At 54.9% G+C, this 17176-nt stretch overlaps 1 protein-coding gene across 1 annotated transcript; it reads right to left on the bottom strand.

The window, feature by feature from the left end:
* Positions 1 to 1239: 1239 nt before the first annotated feature.
* On the bottom strand, positions 1240 to 16503 carry CD22 (CD22 molecule). Its single transcript, XM_074981459.1, is given in 15 exon segments — positions 1240 to 1671; positions 3787 to 3880; positions 4005 to 4144; positions 4925 to 4985; positions 5462 to 5561; positions 5757 to 6020; positions 7055 to 7318; positions 10123 to 10386; positions 11072 to 11335; positions 13050 to 13316; positions 13782 to 14078; positions 14845 to 15225; positions 15700 to 15754; positions 15756 to 15841; positions 16464 to 16503. Coding segments are annotated over 15 exon segments (2733 nt in total). The 3' UTR covers positions 1240 to 1515.
* Positions 16504 to 17176: the final 673 nt, after the last annotated feature.

Genomic DNA, 17176 nt, shown 5'->3' with positions numbered 1-17176 from the left:
CTGCTCTGTGTGTGGGTGTGTGTGGGTGTGTCCCTGCTGGACGAGCTGGGCCCTGCTCTGTGTGTGGGTGTGTGTGGGTGTGTCCCTGCTGGACGAGCTGGGCTCTGCTCTGTGTGTGGGTGTGTCCCTGCTGGACGAGCTGGGCCCTGCTCTGTGTGTGGGTGTGTGTGGGTGTGTCCCTGCTGGAGCAGCTGGGCCCTGCTCTGTGTGTGGGTGTGTGGGTGTGTCCCTGCTGGACGAGCTGGGCTCTGCTCTGTGTGTGGGTGTGTGTGGGTGTGTCCCTGCTGGACGAGCTGGGCCCTGCTCTGTGTGTGGGTGTGTGTGGGTGTGTCCCTGCTGGACGAGCTGGGCTCTGCTCTGTGTGTGGGTGTGTGTGGGTGTGTCCCTGCTGGACGAGCTGGGCTCTGCTCTGTGTGTGGGTGTGTCCCTGCTGGACGAGCTGGGCTCTGCTCTGTGTGTGGCCCGGGGAGCCAACAGCCTTGCTGGGCTCTGGACCAGGGCTCGCGGGAGCTGGCCCAGCACTCCAGAAGGGGCGGAGCCTCCAGCAGAAGGGGCGGGGCCAGAGGCAGTCAGCTCTCAGTGCCACCTGGACCACAACATGCCCAACCCCCTGCCCTCAGCGCTGCCTGGGCTGGGCTGGGCTGGGCTGGGCTGTGTGGGGCTCTGGTGGTGATGTAAAGGGCCTGGGGCTCCAGGCACCACGGCTGCTGCGGTAGCCGTAGGGATAACCAGGCGCCCCAGGCCCTTTTGAATGGCTGGACCCTGGGGCAGTGGGCACAGTGGGGGGTGGTATCCCTGCTGCCTGGAACACCCGCCCCTAGCCCTGCTTCCCCCCTCCTGGGTTTATCGCTGGCTTCAGACTCTGCCCACCCACCCCCAGTCTGCTCCCCTGGCCAGACCCAGCACTAAGGGCACTGACGCTGCCCCCCCACCCCCACCCAGGTGCTGGGTCTCTAGGTGGGGATCAGTGTCCAGATCTCCGCTGGGCCCCACAGCCCAGAGCGGCTCCATGGCAGGACTCTGAGGATCTGTAGCCGGGGTGAGTGGGTCCATGGATGGGCTCTGGGGGTCAGTGGCCAGGCTCCATGGATCTGTGGCCAGGCTCTGTGGGTCTGTGGCAGGACTCCAGGGGGCCACGGATGGGTGCCCAGGACCATGGCAGGGCTCTGTGGACCCCGTGGTCAGGCTTCGTGCGTCTGTGGCCAGGCTCCATGGACCTGTGGCCAGGCTCCATGAGTCCGTGCGTGGGCTCCTGAATCCATGGCCTGGCTCTGCGGATCTATGGCTGGGCTCTTTCAGTCCACAGCAGGATCCACGGGTCTGTGGCAGGACTCCTTGGGTCCGGGGCCAGACTACACATGTGGGTGGCAAGTCCTCATGGCAAGGCTCTGTGGGTCCGTGGCAGGACTCTTGGACCTGTGGCCAGGCTCCGCAGATCTGTAGCCAGGTGCTGTGGGTGTGTGGCTGGGTCCACAGGTCCATGATCAGCCAGGAGCCGGCCCATCCCAGGAAGGCTCAGTGCCTCAGGGCTGCGTACTGCACGCTCGACTCGGATTCCCAGCGGCCAGGTGGGCCGCGGGTACGTGGGCTGGGCAGCACCAGGGTGCAGTAGTTCAGCTCGTCCTCCTCTGGCTGAGTCTGCACGTTCTCGTAGTCACCCTTCGCTTCACCCTGGGGAGACAGGCAGGGGTCAGTGAGAGGCAGCCACAAGCACCAGCCCCCAGCTCCCCCCGCTGAGACCCCCTTCGGCTCCTAGGCCCTGGCTCTTCCACCTTTGGGCTTTCCTCCCCAGTCCTGACCCAGAACCTTCTGCTCTTCCAGCTCTGGGCTAACCTCCCCCAGTTCAGCCAGTGCCCCCCAGTCCCAGCCCGCCACCCCTTGCCATCCCAGTGCTGCCAGAAGAGTTTTGCTGTTCCACGGAGATACACCACTGTACACAATGCAAGCACATAACCAGTGTCATCCTGCCGCTGATTTATTAAAATGGACTTATGAATATGCATAACTCACAGACCCCTTATGCAAAATGGGTCATGTCATATGTCATTTTAAAATCGTAATTCCACGGCATCTGTATATCCTCTTTGTGTGAGCGTCAATCTTGTACGTGAAGTGAGAAATACGAAGAGGGAGTCTGGTTTTAATTCTGAGAGTGCTAATGAGAGTCCTTACTGATACTTCAGGAACTTGATGGCTGGACGATCAAGTCAACACTCTGTGAATGGTTTTGTTTGCCCTAACAGAGGCTGGTCCTACAAAGCTATGAGACCTGATGCTGGAGCCCATTCTGAATCTGGTATGTCTCCACTTCAGGTCGAAGAAAATGGAACCAAGCACAAAGAATTTCCACCTTGGGCAACAGGGTTATAAGGCTGGGGAGGCTGTGAAGGGAGCAGCCAGACATCAGGAGACCCCCCCCCGACTTACTACCCTAAGATACCTGCTGGAAACATCTAAGCCTGAGCAAGGGGAAGGATCAGGCCCAAGCTAGGAGGCCGCCTAGCATGTGAAGTAATCATTTAGGACAACTCTTCAGACTAAGAATTTGCATGTAACAAGTGTCTTATTGTTTTAGGCTTAGCGGGTGTGTTGTGTTTATTTTGGTTTGGTAACTTACTTTGAGCTGTCCTTTTTCACTTACAGTCACCGAACTCCTACTTTTTGCACAGGTTGAACCTCTTTCATCAGCACCCTTGGACCTGACCAGTGCCGGACAAAAGAATGCACCGGATCACAGGAGGTCAATATTATCTAGCACATCGCCAACACTTCCACTGCTGACTGGGCTCTTGGAAGACACTTAGGGATCAATTACAGCCAAACAACAGTGCAGAACACAGAGAGCCAGGCCTGGGAGCTGGAAACAAATTTCATGGGACTGTGGGAAACTCTGCTACAACCATAAGTGGTCGTCTCGCTAACTAAACTCATGATGGATTACGGATGTTGCTGGATGAGAGAGTTCAGGATTAAAGAGATTCAGCCATCCTTTTGTTTGTTACCAAGCCCAGCATAAATAATTGTTACCTGTGGGTGGGGCAGGGCGCGCTCACTGTGCCCTTCTCTTTTTCATTGAGAAAGGGTACTGATCTTATGAGCTTTCTCTGGGGAAAACTTTTATACAGGGTAAAACAGATTACGGGGGGGCTGGTCCCTTTTGAGGTCGGGTTCTTGGATGCTATCAGCAGCCTTGTAGCCGAGCCCTTGCAGAGCAGAGCTGGGGCAACAACTGTGTTGCTCTTCAGGGGGGTGGTAACCCCAACTGTGCTCTGACTGGGAGAGAGCAGAGGCCCTGGCCCAGCAGGATGGGGTGGTGGGGAGCCCCAGGAGACAGGAAGATGGGTTCAGTGGCTTGATCTACGCACCAGCTAACAGCCCCAAGGAGACTCTGTGATCCGAGCTGTCACAGCAGGCTCCCCTGGGTGTTCGTGGTCGGTTTAGCTTCCAGCTGCTCAGCGGAAGAGCAGCGTATTTTTATCTTATCTCAACTAATGATTTTATTTCAAGAGCAAAAGTTTATCCTAAGTCATGTGACTGACACAGAAAGGGGAACTAGAGGCAGAAAAACAACCTGCCCAGCCTGCTACGCCTGGGTTTCATTCTAGTACGATGCAGTTCCATAAACATCCAGTCCCTGCCAGTCCCCATCAGTTGCGACCCACAGCCCACTGCTGGCCCAGCCGCTCAGTGAAAGCATCGCAGCCAGGACCCTGTCGAGGGACCCTGGAGGACGCAGGCTCTGAAGCGAGCGGCTCTGGGGCACAGAGGGTAACCCCAGGCTGGTACCTTGGGCTGCAGGTTAGGTTTCTTCACCACGCAGTACAGAGCAGCTTCGCCCGAGCCCTGTGGTTCCACTCCCTGCCTGGAGCTTCTTGGCCCCCTGGTTGGAGAATGACAGCTCTGATGAGAAGCAGACATGACTCCTGGGTTCTTTCCCTGGATCTCGAGGAAGCCAGGATTTCAGAGGAACTCATTTCTGCTCCCCAAATTCCTGTCCTTTGTACCTGGCTGGGGCATCCGTCCCCTCAGGATGACTGGGTGGGAACTGGAGTGTAGCATAATTGATAGCCTCTGGGGAAATTCCATTCAGGCACCTCATGGAGCTGGCAGGCTGGGGGGTGTTCAGAGGTGCCCGTCTCCTAGGCTGAGAAAAAGACAAAACATTCCCTTGAGTGCACTGGGATGGCTCATCCAGGACTGAGATTCAGCTGCTTCTAGGGTGAGGCAGCTGGGGAACAGCCACACATAACACTGCATGGAGATGGCTCACCCAGCGCTGAGATGCAGCCACCTCTGGGGTGGGGCAGCTGGAGAACAGCTACACATAACACCAAACAGGAATTGCTCAGCCAGCGCTGAGATTCAGCCACCTTGGAGATAGGGCAGCTGGGGAACAGCCAAACATAACACTGCATGGGGATGGCTCACCCAGCGCTGAGATGCAGCAGGGCAGCTGGAGAACAGCTACACATAACACCAAAGAGCAACTGCTCAGCCAGTGCCGAGATTCAGCCATTTCTGAGGTAGGGCAGCTGGGGAAAAGCCGTACCTTATCCTGCACAGGGAAGGCTCACCCAATGCTGAGGTGCAGCCACCTCTGGGGTGGGGCAGCTGCAGGGTGATGCCACAAGTTTAGAACAGGAAGTGACAAAACCCCCCCGGAGAAGGATTGGCAGAGGCAGAACCTAATTGCCCACACTGGGGTTTCGCCCACACGCTGAGTTTGCTGTCCCAACATGTAGGGATTGGCCTGAGACCTCTTTAATGGGCTCCGGGCTAGAAATTCAACTCTGACGTGCCATGGGGCAACGCCCTGCAGCACAGAGCCCCCTAGCGCTGCTCTGGGGCATCAGGGCCAGCCCTGGCAGCCAGGAAAGAGCCACCGCCCCCAGCAGCACAGCACCCCCTATCAAAAATCTCTCACAAAGAACGAGCTCCTCCTGCCCACGGGGTCCAGGACAAGCGTGGGGAGGCGCCGCTTCTTCCTGCAATGAGAGCAGGGAGTAGGGTGAAGAGCCAGGACTCCCATGTTCCACGCCAGCTTAAGGGAGGAGCAAGGTGGCCCACTGGCTAGAGCAGGTGGGGCAAGGAGTTGGGACTCCTGGCTTGTGATAGGATGTTTGGGAACAGAGTAAGGTCTAATGGTTAGTATGGCAGGACCAGGAGCCAGGACTCCTAAGTTCGATGCCCATGTACAGGAGGGAAGTGGGGTCCAGTGGTTAGTGTGGGGAGGGGGCAGGACTGTTGGAAGGGAGGGGAGTCTAGTGGTTAGAGGGAGGGGCAGGACTCTTAGGTTCTATCCCCAAGTACAGGAGGGAAGTGGGGTCCAGGAGTTAGGGCAGGGGGAGGGCATTTCCCAGCTGCAGGAGTCTGGCCCAGCGCTCAGGCTGCCTGGCTCTGGGGCTGCAGATCCCTGGGGCTGGGGCTGGCTGGATGAGGGGTGAGGAGTGTTTTCTCTTACCATTGCTTGAGGGTGAAGAGCAGCACTCCCAGCAGGAGGAAGAACAGGACGACTACACTGGACCCTAGAGCCGATTTCTTGGCTATCGTCTTGGAGCTGTCTGCAAAACAACACGGAGCAAAGACTGGGTGTGCGTGGGCATGGAGACTAGTGGTCAGAACAGCTCAGGATTAAGGGGCACCAGGGAGCCCAAGGCTGGGACTGAGAGTCAGGACTGGGGGGCACCAGCGAGCTGTGGGGGCAGGAAGGCCAGCAAGGGCTACAAGTGAAGGGCAGCAGGACACAGGCCCCTTACAGTAGACAGTGAGGTGGACGGGTGGGGAGTCCCCGGAGGAGACCTGGTTGCTGGCCCGGCAGTGGTACTTCCCAGACGCTTCCACCTGTACGTCCATGAGCACCATCGTTGCCTGAGTCTGGCGCTCCTGCAACTGATCGTTCAAGTACCAGTCATAGCGATGCACAGCCGGGTTGGCATCGGCCAGACACCACAGCCTCAGGTCCATGCCCTCCACAATCTGCCCCCGCGGGGCCACGGACATCTGCACATCCCGGGGGCCATCTGGGGAGGGAGCCAAAATTACTGGTTAGAGCGGGGATGCTGGGAGACAGGACTCCTGGGTTCTCTCCCCAGCTCTGGGAGTGGGATCTAGTGGTTAGAGCTGCGGGGCTGGAGACCAGGGCTATGTCTACACGTGAAGCCTACATCAAAGGAGCTTATTTTGATGTAGCGACATCGAAATAGGCTATTTCGACGAATAACGTCTACACGTCCTCCAGGGCTGGCAACGTCAATATTCAACATCGACGTTGTGCAGCACCACATCGAAATAGGCGCTGCGAGGGAATGTCTACACGCCAAAGTAGCACACATCGAAATAAGGGTGCCAGGCACAGCTGCAGACAAGGTCACAGGGCGGACTCAACAGCAAGCCGCTCCCTTAAAGGGCCCCTCCCAGACACAGTTGCACTAAACAACACAAGATCCACAGAGCCAACAACTGATTGCAGACCCTGTGCATGCAGCATGGATCCCCAGCTGCAGCAGCAGCAGCCAGAAGCCCTGGGCTAAGGGCTGCTGAACACGGTGACCATACAGCCCTGCAGGGGCTGGAGAGAGCGCGTCTCTCAACCCCTCAGCTGATGGCCGCCATGGCGGACCCCACTATTTCGATGTTGCGGGACACGGATCGGCTACACGTGCCCTACTTCGATGTTCAACTTCGAAGTAGGGCGCTATTCCCATCCCCTCATGGGGTTAGCGGCTTCGACATCTCGCCACCTAACGTCGATGTTAACATCGAAATAGCGCCCAACACGTGTAGCCGTGACGGGCGCTATTTCGAAGTTAGTGCCACTACTTCGAAGTAGCGTGCACGTGTAGACACGGCTCAGGACTCCTGGGTTCCCTCCCCAGCTCTGCGAGCAGAGTGGGGACTAGTGGTTAGAGCTGCGGGACTGAGGACCAGGACTCCTGGGTTCTCTCCCCAGCTCTGGGAGCAGAGTGGGGACTAGTGGTTAGAGCTGCGGGGCTGGGGACCAGGACTCCTGGGTTCCCTTGCCAGCTCTGGGAAGAATCAGGGCCTGGTTACTTACAACAGACGTCCAGCGGCATGGCCTTGGCAACGGTGGTACCCACAGCGTTCTGAGCCTCACAATGGTAGAGGCCCGAACTGGCTGATGTCACAGCCGTCAGCCGCAGCAGCTCGGAGCTCTGGCCCTGCAGCACCTCGTCCTTGTACCAGGCGTACTGCAGGCTGGCGGGGTTGGCTCGGGCCACAGAGCACTGCAGGGTCACTGTGGTGCCCTCACAGAGGGACCCAGATGGCTCCCGCGTCACAGTGACGCCCTTCGGCTTGTCTGCAGAGAGAGACACAGCAACCTGACAGCCAGGCCTGACGATGGGGGGCAGCCAGGTGAGCTAAAATCCCCTTCTCCCCAATTCCTTGACAGCAGCGTCGCTTCACTCCCGTTAAACCCCCACTGGCTCAGCCCCCTCCTACACCCCTAACCCTGTGGCCCCAGCTCACCCCCCCACCGCACACCCCAGCTCACAGGTGCCACAGGACTGCTTGTGATTTGTGAAGCTACAGGCAGATAATGCTCCCTCTCTCAGCTCATGTTAAATCGAACCAAGGTGAGTCCGAAAAATAGGACAAACCTGGACCGGGATCGCTTCCCAAGAAACATTACAGAAAAGAGAGAAAACAGGGAAACAGAGCAGTGCTCAGCTAAGTCAGTGCTTCAGCTTTGAAAAGTAGAAGAAAGCGTTCTGGGAAACCATATAGCCCTTTTTTGTTAAATCCTAGTGAATGGTAAGAGTTTATAGGGTTGAAGAGAAACATACACATGATGGAAAACCCATTTTAAAAAAATTACCAAAATTAACGTCATAAAAAAGAAAATTAGTTTTGAAAAATAGTCATTTAAATAAAGCCCTGTGTGTTTTTCTTTTATTTAAAAAAAACAATTGCATTAAGGACCCAAGCAAAGCCTGGTGCAGCTACTAGTAGTCAGATAAAATAACACTTGAAAAACTTGTCTGGTTGTGTCCCAGTGAAGAAGGACGTGAATGAAGCCCTGAAAAGCATGAAACATACGTTTTTAAGTAAAAGGCTAAATGATGAATACATGAAACGCTTTTAAATCTTTTGTGCAGGCTTTTTCAGCGCAATCAAATGAGACAGAAGCCACAAAAATGAAAAGTGCTATGTTGTTTTTGTAAAAGGCTACGTGGTGACAGAAAGACACAACTTGCTCACCATCGTTCTCACTTTTCCAGTGCATAATTAATCAGAAACATTTGTAATGTTACTTCCCCTTTGAAAATGAGAAAAAAGTTTCTTGACACGATAGTCAAAACTATGTGCAGAACACAGCCAGAGCCCCATTACTTTCACCTCTGTGGCTCTGTTAGAAAATTAAAGGAGGGGAAAAAGTGTTTCAAAGGCACATTTCTCACCAGGCAAGCTTTAAAAAACATTAAGGTTAAAACAATGAGAGACGAAGGCCGTTTCTTACTGAGGGAGAAAACTGAATTTTTGTTTTGCTCTTCATGGATTCATAGAATCCTGGAAAACTAGAACTGGAGGGGACCTCGAGAGGACATCAAGTCCCATCCCCTGCCCTCATGGCAGGACCAAGCACCTTATAGGGTCCCTATACCATTCCTGATGGATGCCCATCTAACCTACTCTTCAATATCTCCAGTGATGGAGATTCCACAACCTCCCCAGGCAATTTATTCCAGTGGTTGACCACCTAGACAGTTAGGATGTTTTTCCTAATGTCCAACCTAAACCTCGCTGGCTGCAGTTTAATCCCATTGGTCCTTGTCCTAACATCAGCAGCCAAGGAGAATAATTTTTCTCTCTCCTCCTTGTAACCCTCTTTGAGGTACTTATAAACTGCTACCATGTCCCCTCTCCGCCTTCTCTTTCCTAAACTAAAGAAGCCCAGTTCTTTCAGGCTTCCCTCTCAGCTCATGTGCTTTCATCATTCTTGTTGCTCTTCTCTGGACCGTCTCCAATTTCACCACATCTTTCTAAAAATGTGGTTCCCAGAACCGGACCTAGTTCTCCAGCTGGTGCTTAGGTAGCTGTGAGTAGAGCGGAAGAGCGACTCCTCGTGTCTTGCTCAACACGCTCCTGTTAACGCCGCCCACAATCAGGTTTGCTTTTTTTGCAACCGTGTCACATTCATATTTAGCTTGTGCTTCAGTCTGACCCCTAGATCCCTTTGTGCCTTACTCCTTCCTAGGGCGTCCCTTTGCATTTTGCCTGTGTGAAACTGATTGTTCCTAACTGCAGCACTTTGCAGTTGTCCTTATTAAACTTCATCCTCTTTACCTCCGACCATTTCTCCCGTTTGTCCGAACCCATTTGGAATTCTGACCCTGTCCTCCAAGGCAGTTGCAACCCCTCCCAGCTTGGAATCATCTGCAAACTTACCAAGCATCCTCTCTATGCCAATATATAAATTGTTGATGAAGACATTGAACAGCACCGGTCCCAGAACAGACCCCTGCAGAATCCCATTTGTTATGCCCTTCCAGCGTGATTACGAGTTGTTAATAACTGCTCTCTGAGAATGGTTACCCAGCTGGTTATGCACCCACCTTACAGTAGCCCCATCTAAGTTAAGGATCATATCACAGAACTGGAAGGACTTTGAAAGGTTGTCAAGTACACTCACACCAGGACCAAGCATCATCCCTGACCAATTTCTTTTTTTTAAACCTGCCCCAGACCGATGAAAGGTCACCTGAAGAATCTAACCTCCAACTCTGGTTTTCCAAGGCCAATGCTATAACGACTGAATTATCCCTCCCCCAATTGGCCCACCTGTTCAGGTGTTCACACTAAGGTCAGTTCACTTTCTGCCACTGGACTGTCCTGGGAACCTTGGTTAACTCCTGTCAGGTATCCTATGGAATAGTCCGTTTAAATCAGGGCCTGTTTATTCCCCAGATGCACCAGAGGATGCTTGTGCAGAACTGGGGATGGGCTCTCTGATTCACGAAGGTATTTGCTTAGCTTGTTCAAAAGGTACCAGTGGAATAAAAATGTTGAGCTGGAAGAATGGGACAATTTTTTTTCCTCAAAATTTTGCTGCGGATAATTCTGGGCAGACTTCGACTGAGAAGCCAGGAAGCCATTACTTACACTGCACATCCACGGAGACAGGGGAGGAATGTCCAGAGCTCACCGCGTTCTCAGCTGCACAGCTGTAGCTTCCAGACTGCTCCTCCCTGGCAGGGAAGGTCAGGGTGCTCCTCTGAGTCTCCAGATACAGACTGTTTTCCCAGTACCACTGGTACTTGGTCACCGGAGGCTTACTGCTGCTCACAGAACAGTTCAGTATCACTTCCTCCCCTTCCAGGATGCGACGGGGGTTTGTGAGGAGGATTTCTACCCCCTTAGGGGCATCTGGAAGACAAACGAAGTTGGGATGTGTCTCAGGGTTCGGCGAAGGAGGGCAGGAAATTAAAATTAGGGACCTGCACTCACTATGGCTGATGCCTGCCCGAGCGTGCGGAGAATCAGAGCCTGCTGCTGAAAGAGACAGGAGCTGTCCCAAGCGCCAGCAATACTGCCTGAATTTGCACAGAGCCTGAGCCCATTTGCTCCAAAAGGCAGAGCCACCCCAAAGGGGTGTTAACTCTCAACCCTGCCGCTCTGGGTCCCAACAGAGGGCTCCCTGTAGCAGAAGGAGGAGAACATCTCACCTATGCACAGACACCTGGCTGCTGGGGTACACATTGTGATCGCTCCAGATGGGGGCAGAGGTGCTGCAGGAAGGCTACATAAGGCCCCCTGGCAGACTCAAACCCGGGACCTGTGTAGGAGCCTTTACAGTTGGTGCTCAAAGCCAGATGGATCTCAGCTAAGGTTGTGCAGGAGACTCATTCATTCCCTCTTTGAACAGTCTTGGTGCCACCACATGGGATGGTGAACCAGCCCCCGCCGTCTGACTTACAGCCACAGTTCCATCCGCTCTGGAATTTGGGGGGGGGGTTCTGCCATGTGAAGCCGGTGGGCAGATCCTGGATTGTGTCTGGGCACAATAATACGTCCTGCTGCAGCACCCCCTGCTGGTGCCCTGACTACTCACACTGCACATCGACTGTAAAGGCTGGTGACTTCGACTTCCCGACTGGGTTCTGAGGCTCACAGTGGTAGACTCCAGACTGGTCATGATGGATGTTCTCAAAGCGCAGCTCCTGCTGGGTTTGGGCTGGGAGAAGCTGACTGTTTCTGTACCACGTATAGCTACTGACTGGTGGAACAGCCGTACAGGAGCAGCTGAGCACAACCGTGGCCCCTTCATGAATCGGAGAGCCCAGCCCCAGTTCCACACGGACATCCTTTGGCGCATCTGGGGAGTAAACAGGCCCTGATTTAAATGGACTATTCCATGGGATATCTTAAGTGAGTTGACCAAGGTTCCCATGAGAGCCCAGTGGCAGAGAGTGAACTGAATTTAGTTCCCAGTGAACACCTGACACACAGGCCAATCTTTCTTGACAGGTAGGGTGGGGAAACAAAGACAGCGTCAATGAACAGGCTTGCCTGACTGGGGGGAAAATGTTATTTTGCTTGGAACATTTTAGAAACTTACATCTGACACATTTGTGTTTTCAGTTAAAGCTCCTCAGATTTTTCTCATGGAAAAAAATCATTGTCTGGGTTGCTCACCCCACACTGAAGGGGTTAAAAGCAGCCTAGAGAGGCTGTGCAGGGAGCAGCCAATCAGAAAGCAGATGAATAGAGCAGCCAATCAGGCCCCAGAGGGCTCACATTAAAAGAGCTGGGTGGGGGAGGGGGTTGGCTGATTACTGCGGGGAGAGAGAAAGGGGTTAGTAGCAGGGCAGAGGTTGAAGGAGGTGCTGGGACCATGGAGAATTATCTGTTTGTGGCAAAACTTCCAAAAGCCAGAGGCTGGGAAGGAAGTGCTTTATGGGTTTTTGAGCAAAATCTGGGACTTTTCACCCCAAAAGCAAATGTTCCTCTTGCATCACACATTGTTTTCTGCATATGCCGTAGAGCGAGCGTAACGCACAACATTTCTTTGGACACAAGGCACTCTGGCTCTCCCAAGAAGTCAAGGGCTGAAAAAATGTTCAAATGTCTGAAGTAGCTGATTTTGTTGCAGGGGAGCAACCAGTTTTCTGTTCCTGTTGCCAAGTACGATAAAGTGAATTGTGATTGCGTGTGCGGTTTGTCTTTCTTTTCCCCCAACTGTGTGTGTGTGTGCACACACACGTGTGCCCCTCTGCTGACCCCTGCTGGAGGGGACAGGCCCTGCTCTGTGTGTGTTTGGGTGCACCTACACTTGCATTTTTCTTTCAGAAGAGGCATGCAAATGAGGGAAATTGAAAATGCAAACGAGGTGCAGATTTACATATCGGGCACCTCATTTGCATATTATTCTTTTGAAAGAGCTTCTTTCAAAAGAAGAAATGCAGTGTGGACATGGGTCTTTCGAAAGTAAACGCCATCTTCGTAAGAACCCTTCTTACCATAAAAGAAGGGGAGAAGGGTTCTTCCAAAGATGGGGTTTACTTTCGAAAAAGCCATGTCTACACCATTTTTCTTCTTTCGAAAAAAGCTCTTTCAAAAGAAGAATATGCAAATGAGGTGCCAGATATGTAAATCTGCACCTCATTTGCATTTTCGATTTCCCTCATTTGTATGCCTCCTTCAAAAGAGGAATGCAAGTGTAGACCCAGCCTGTGTGTCTGTCTGTCACTCTGCTGCCCCCTGCTGGGGAGGTTGTGCCCTGCTCGCTCTCTCTCTCTCTCTCTCTCTCTCTCTCTCTCTCTCTCTCTCTGTGTGTGTGTGTGTGTGTGTGTGTCCCCCTCTGCTGCCCCCTGCTGGAGACGATGAGCCCTGCTCTGCGGGTGTCAATACTACTCCTGCAGAAGGGACTAAGTCAGAACTGCGTCTGTGTGCGAGAGGTTTGGTACACTGCCCTCTGCTGGCTGGAATCAGAGCTGCCTTGTTGCGAGTCAGAGCCCCTGTACGGCGAAGAGCTAAGGCAGATTCCCCTCTAACGTCATTTCCCGTCGGGCCCCAACCCCCACACTCACACTGGACGACTATCTGCAGCGGTGCGGATCGGTCTCTGCCTATTTCATTGTCAGCTGTGCAGTAATAGGAGCCAAAATGCTCATCTGCCTGGGCTACAAACGTCAGCTTTGGTGCCGAGTCTTTGTGCAGCCACTGTCCGTCCTTATACCAGTTGTATGTGAAAACTGTGGGGTTGCTGCTTTTGGTCACACACATCAGCACGAGCGTCTGTCCCTCGAGGATGGTCTCTGTGGGTGTCGCTTTCACCTGGACTTCCTTTGGGGCATCTGCAGCAAACCAATGCAGGGGTGAACAGCTGACCTACGGTCTCTGCCAGGACATGGGGTGGGGAATGGGGCTTGGAGACTTTCTCCACCAGGGGGCGCTGGCTCCCTTCCAGCCCCGGGGCAGGAGACAGGCTGGCATGAGGGGGGGCGCGAATGGGGCATGGGCTTTTTCCCCGCCGGGGAGTGGTCACTCCCATCCAACCCCAGGACAGGAGACTGGCTGGCTGGGCTGCACCAGGGTAAGGAATGGGGCATGGGACCTTTCCGCTCTGGGAGACACTCGGGACGGCCCTGCTCTTCCTTCAAAATATTGCCGGCTTGCCCTGTTGGCCAAACTGCTTCCGCCCACCTGGTTCCTGTCCACCTCCCCAGTGGCTGTGGGCTGAACTGACCTTTAGGGCTCAGCACCAGATCAGCTGCTACTAGCAGACCCTGAAGTTCCCAGGTCAAATCTCCCTCACTCACATTTCACATCCAGCACCAGGCTTTCCTCTGAGCTCACGGTCCCTGCTGGAGTGCTGAGCCGGCAGGTTAGTTTTTTTCCATGGTCCTTCCAGGTGGGCGTGAAAGACAGTGTGTTCTCCATCCTTCTGCCCTCTGAAACCAACCTTGTGGCAGATGCCTGGGTCCCGCGCTGCAAACCTTCCCAGTTCAGGTTTATGGGGTAGTCGGGGGAGTAATAGGCTATAGAACAAGTCACTTCGGCCCAGGTTGCTTCCCTGAACTCACTGTTTGTTTGGATCTCAGGGGCTGGAGGCGAATCTGTGTCAGGTACAAAGGAAAAAGTTACATTATGGTTGTCTCTGCTCTGGCAGAGATATGGCCATGTTCTGCTGGGTGCTGGCCAGACGCCCACACAGAGAGTGCCCCTGCCCCAAACAGACTGCAGCGTAGAGACAAGGGATCCTTCTGCCGGGTTATCAGCTGGAGACACTGAAGCACAGAGCAAAAGACTGACTTCCCCCCGCACCTGGGAGAAAAGGAAAATGTGAAATAAAGAGCCCAGCCCCTTGGGTGTGGGGAGGGAATAGAAAGCAAGCGGGGAAATGAAATTAAAAAGTTCAAACATTGGGGGAAAATGTAAGAAGGCCGTAAAACTGAAACAGCTTTCTGAGTTCTCCTCCCAGACCGTCGCTCTGGTTTGCTCGAGGCTCTGCTGAGCAGCGCGGAGGAGAACAACCTACTGCTGCCACCGGATCAGGACCATCCCCTGTAGTTTGACTGGCAGCTGGGCTGAGGCAGACAGGGAGTTCAAGGTTGGCTGCACTGCCAGACTTTAGAGAAAGTTAGGAGTGGAACAGAAATGGAGACGATCAGAGCAGTTGGCCTGGGTGTCATCTCACTGAGCTGCATCTCCAGTAACGGCTGGTAGCGGAGCAGGGTGCAGTATTTGAGAAGGGGCTGGGAATCAGGGCCCCTGCGTTCAAACCCCAGCCCAGGAGGGCAGTAGGGTCCAGTGGCTGGAGCGGGAATGGGCTAAGAGGCTTCAGTCTGTTGCTTAAAGTGACCCCAGGACTTTCTCTCTTACCCATCACGTTCACGTCGGTCCTACTTATCCACTTAATCGGTTTCCCAGAGACATTTGCAATCAGTCTCGCCCCATAAGTGCCAGTCTCGTTGGTCTGCAGGCCTGACAACTGCAGGCTGCAGTCTCTATCCAGGTCCTCCGGCAATTTCACACGCCCTTGGAAGGCCGGGCTGATGGGGGTGTTGCTTTTGTACAGCACAGTGCCAGCGAATTCTTTCTTCTCCTTATTGTACTCTGGGTTCAGGTACCAGACCAAGGAAATGGAGGGTGGAGAGTTCAGGCGGCACCACTGATAGCTGCAGGGGATGTACAGAGAGGCCCCCTTCCAAGCGATCAGGGATCTGGGAAGCAGGATTTGTGGGTCACATTGACACAGGACACCTGGAAGAGCAGAGTGACAGAGATGGCAGCAACAGGAAGGCAGCCAGGCACCACCAGCACTAAACTGCCTGCTCCGCTCATGGGGGGAGGTGTGTGCTCTGTGCCTCAGTTTCCCTATCAGCACACTGGCAAGAGCCCAGGAGTCCTGGTTCCCAGCGCCCCCTCTCTAAACTACTAAACTCCTCTTCCAGAGCCAGTGATAGAGCCCAGGAGCCCTGCCTTCCAGCCCTCTCCCCCCGATTCCCACTCTAACCCTAGACCCCATTCCTCTGCCAGAGGTGGGGCTTGAACGCCGAAGTCCTGAATCCCAACCCAGCCCAACAACCACAGGCTCACATTAGTCCCAGGCAGGTGGAGTAAATCTCACAGAAGGAAAACTCCTTCGGAGCTCATGACCCCCCTTGGCTTGGTCTCCCCTCCCCTCTCCACTGCCCCAAGGCTCTGGGGGGCTGCAGCAGGCAGAAGGGGCCTTACCTGGCAGGAACAGCAGCCAGAGGAGATGCCTCATGGTGACCCTTGGGCAGCAGTGGTGCCGGGGGAGCAGAGGAATGAGAGAAGGGCTGGTGGGTTCCTGCAATGACCAGAGCGACATAAACCACATGGAGCACAGAGAGACCTCCCAGAGGGGAAACTGCAGAGATGCTGCTGCCTGTTGTGACCGCTAGACAGCACTCCCCTCCTAGTGTTAGCAGTAGAGCCCAGGCAGCCTGGCTCCACCCCCGGCTCTAGCTCGCCAGCCCTCGCCCCAAAGCCAATGAAATAGCTGCTGGATGGGTTTGTCACACGTGGTGCGGTGCAAGGGTGTCGCATTTACATAGTGCGGGAAGTAAATGCAGGAAACACACCAGGCTGGGCAGGGTTTTGCTTCTCCACGTCTTGGTACAACCCCTCTGGGAGCTCAGAGCGGATGTCCCTATTTGGTGACAGTGTGGGGACTGGGAGCCAGCACTCCTGGGTTCTATCCCTCGCTCTGGGGGGTGAGCGGGGTCCAGTTGGTTGAGGGAGCCAGGACTCCTGGGTTTTATTCCTGGCTCGGGAGTTGGTGGGTTAGGAGCCAGGACTCTTGGGTTCTTTCTTTTATTCTGGAGAGCCCAGTGGGCTCGGGGGGCTGGGAGCCAGGACATCTGTGTTCTATCCCTGGCTCTGGATAGGGAGCAGAGTCTAGTGGTTTGAGCACCAGGCACCTATTTGTGTGGGTGCCTCAGTTTCCCAGCTCCTCAGCAAGCACCCAGATGCACACCTGCTGTCGGGCTGGGTGCATCGCTGCAGGCCGGGCATGGCGCAGGTCACACTCAAAGGCCCTGGCTGCTCATCACGGTTGGCCTCCCTTCGGGGCCATGGGGGACGAAGAGCCCCAAGAGCGCCCCTCCGCCACTGCTGAGCCGTGCAGGGCCCCAGAGCAGCTGTTTCCCCCACGTCAGGGACGGCTGCCTGGCCAGGGTATTTTTGGTGCAAAGATGCTGCCACTTCTGCTGGGCTTTGAACAAACCGAGAGCAAGGGGAGGACCTGGGAGAGCAGCCTCAGGGCGTGAGAACCGGCACTGTCTGCCTGCAGCCTGCACCTATAGCACAGCGCCCCCCACCCACCCCCTCAGCACAGCCCCCTAATGCCCCTGCCCTGCAGCGCAGCGCCCCCTAGTGCCCCCACCTGCCCCCTGCAGCACAGAGCCCCCTAGTGCCCCTGCCCTGCAGCACAGCGCCCCAATGCCCTCACCTGCCCCTCAGCACAGCGCCCCAATGCCCCCACCCGCCCCCTGCAGCACAGCACCCCCTAGTGCCCCCACCCTGCAGCACAGCGCCCCTTAGTGCCCCCACCCAGCTCCTGCAGCACAGTGCCCCAGTGCCCCCACCCAGCTCCTGCAGCACAGCGCCCCCAGTGCCCCCACCCGCCCCCTGCAGCACAGCGCCCCTTAGTGTCCCCACCCAGCTCCTGCAGCACAGTGCCCCAGTG

The sequence above is a fragment of the Carettochelys insculpta genome, chromosome 30 (genome assembly GCF_033958435.1).
Source record: "Carettochelys insculpta isolate YL-2023 chromosome 30, ASM3395843v1, whole genome shotgun sequence".
In the NCBI taxonomy this organism is placed as follows: Eukaryota; Metazoa; Chordata; order Testudines; family Carettochelyidae; genus Carettochelys; species Carettochelys insculpta.
This window is presented reverse-complemented; position numbering and strand designations above follow the sequence as displayed.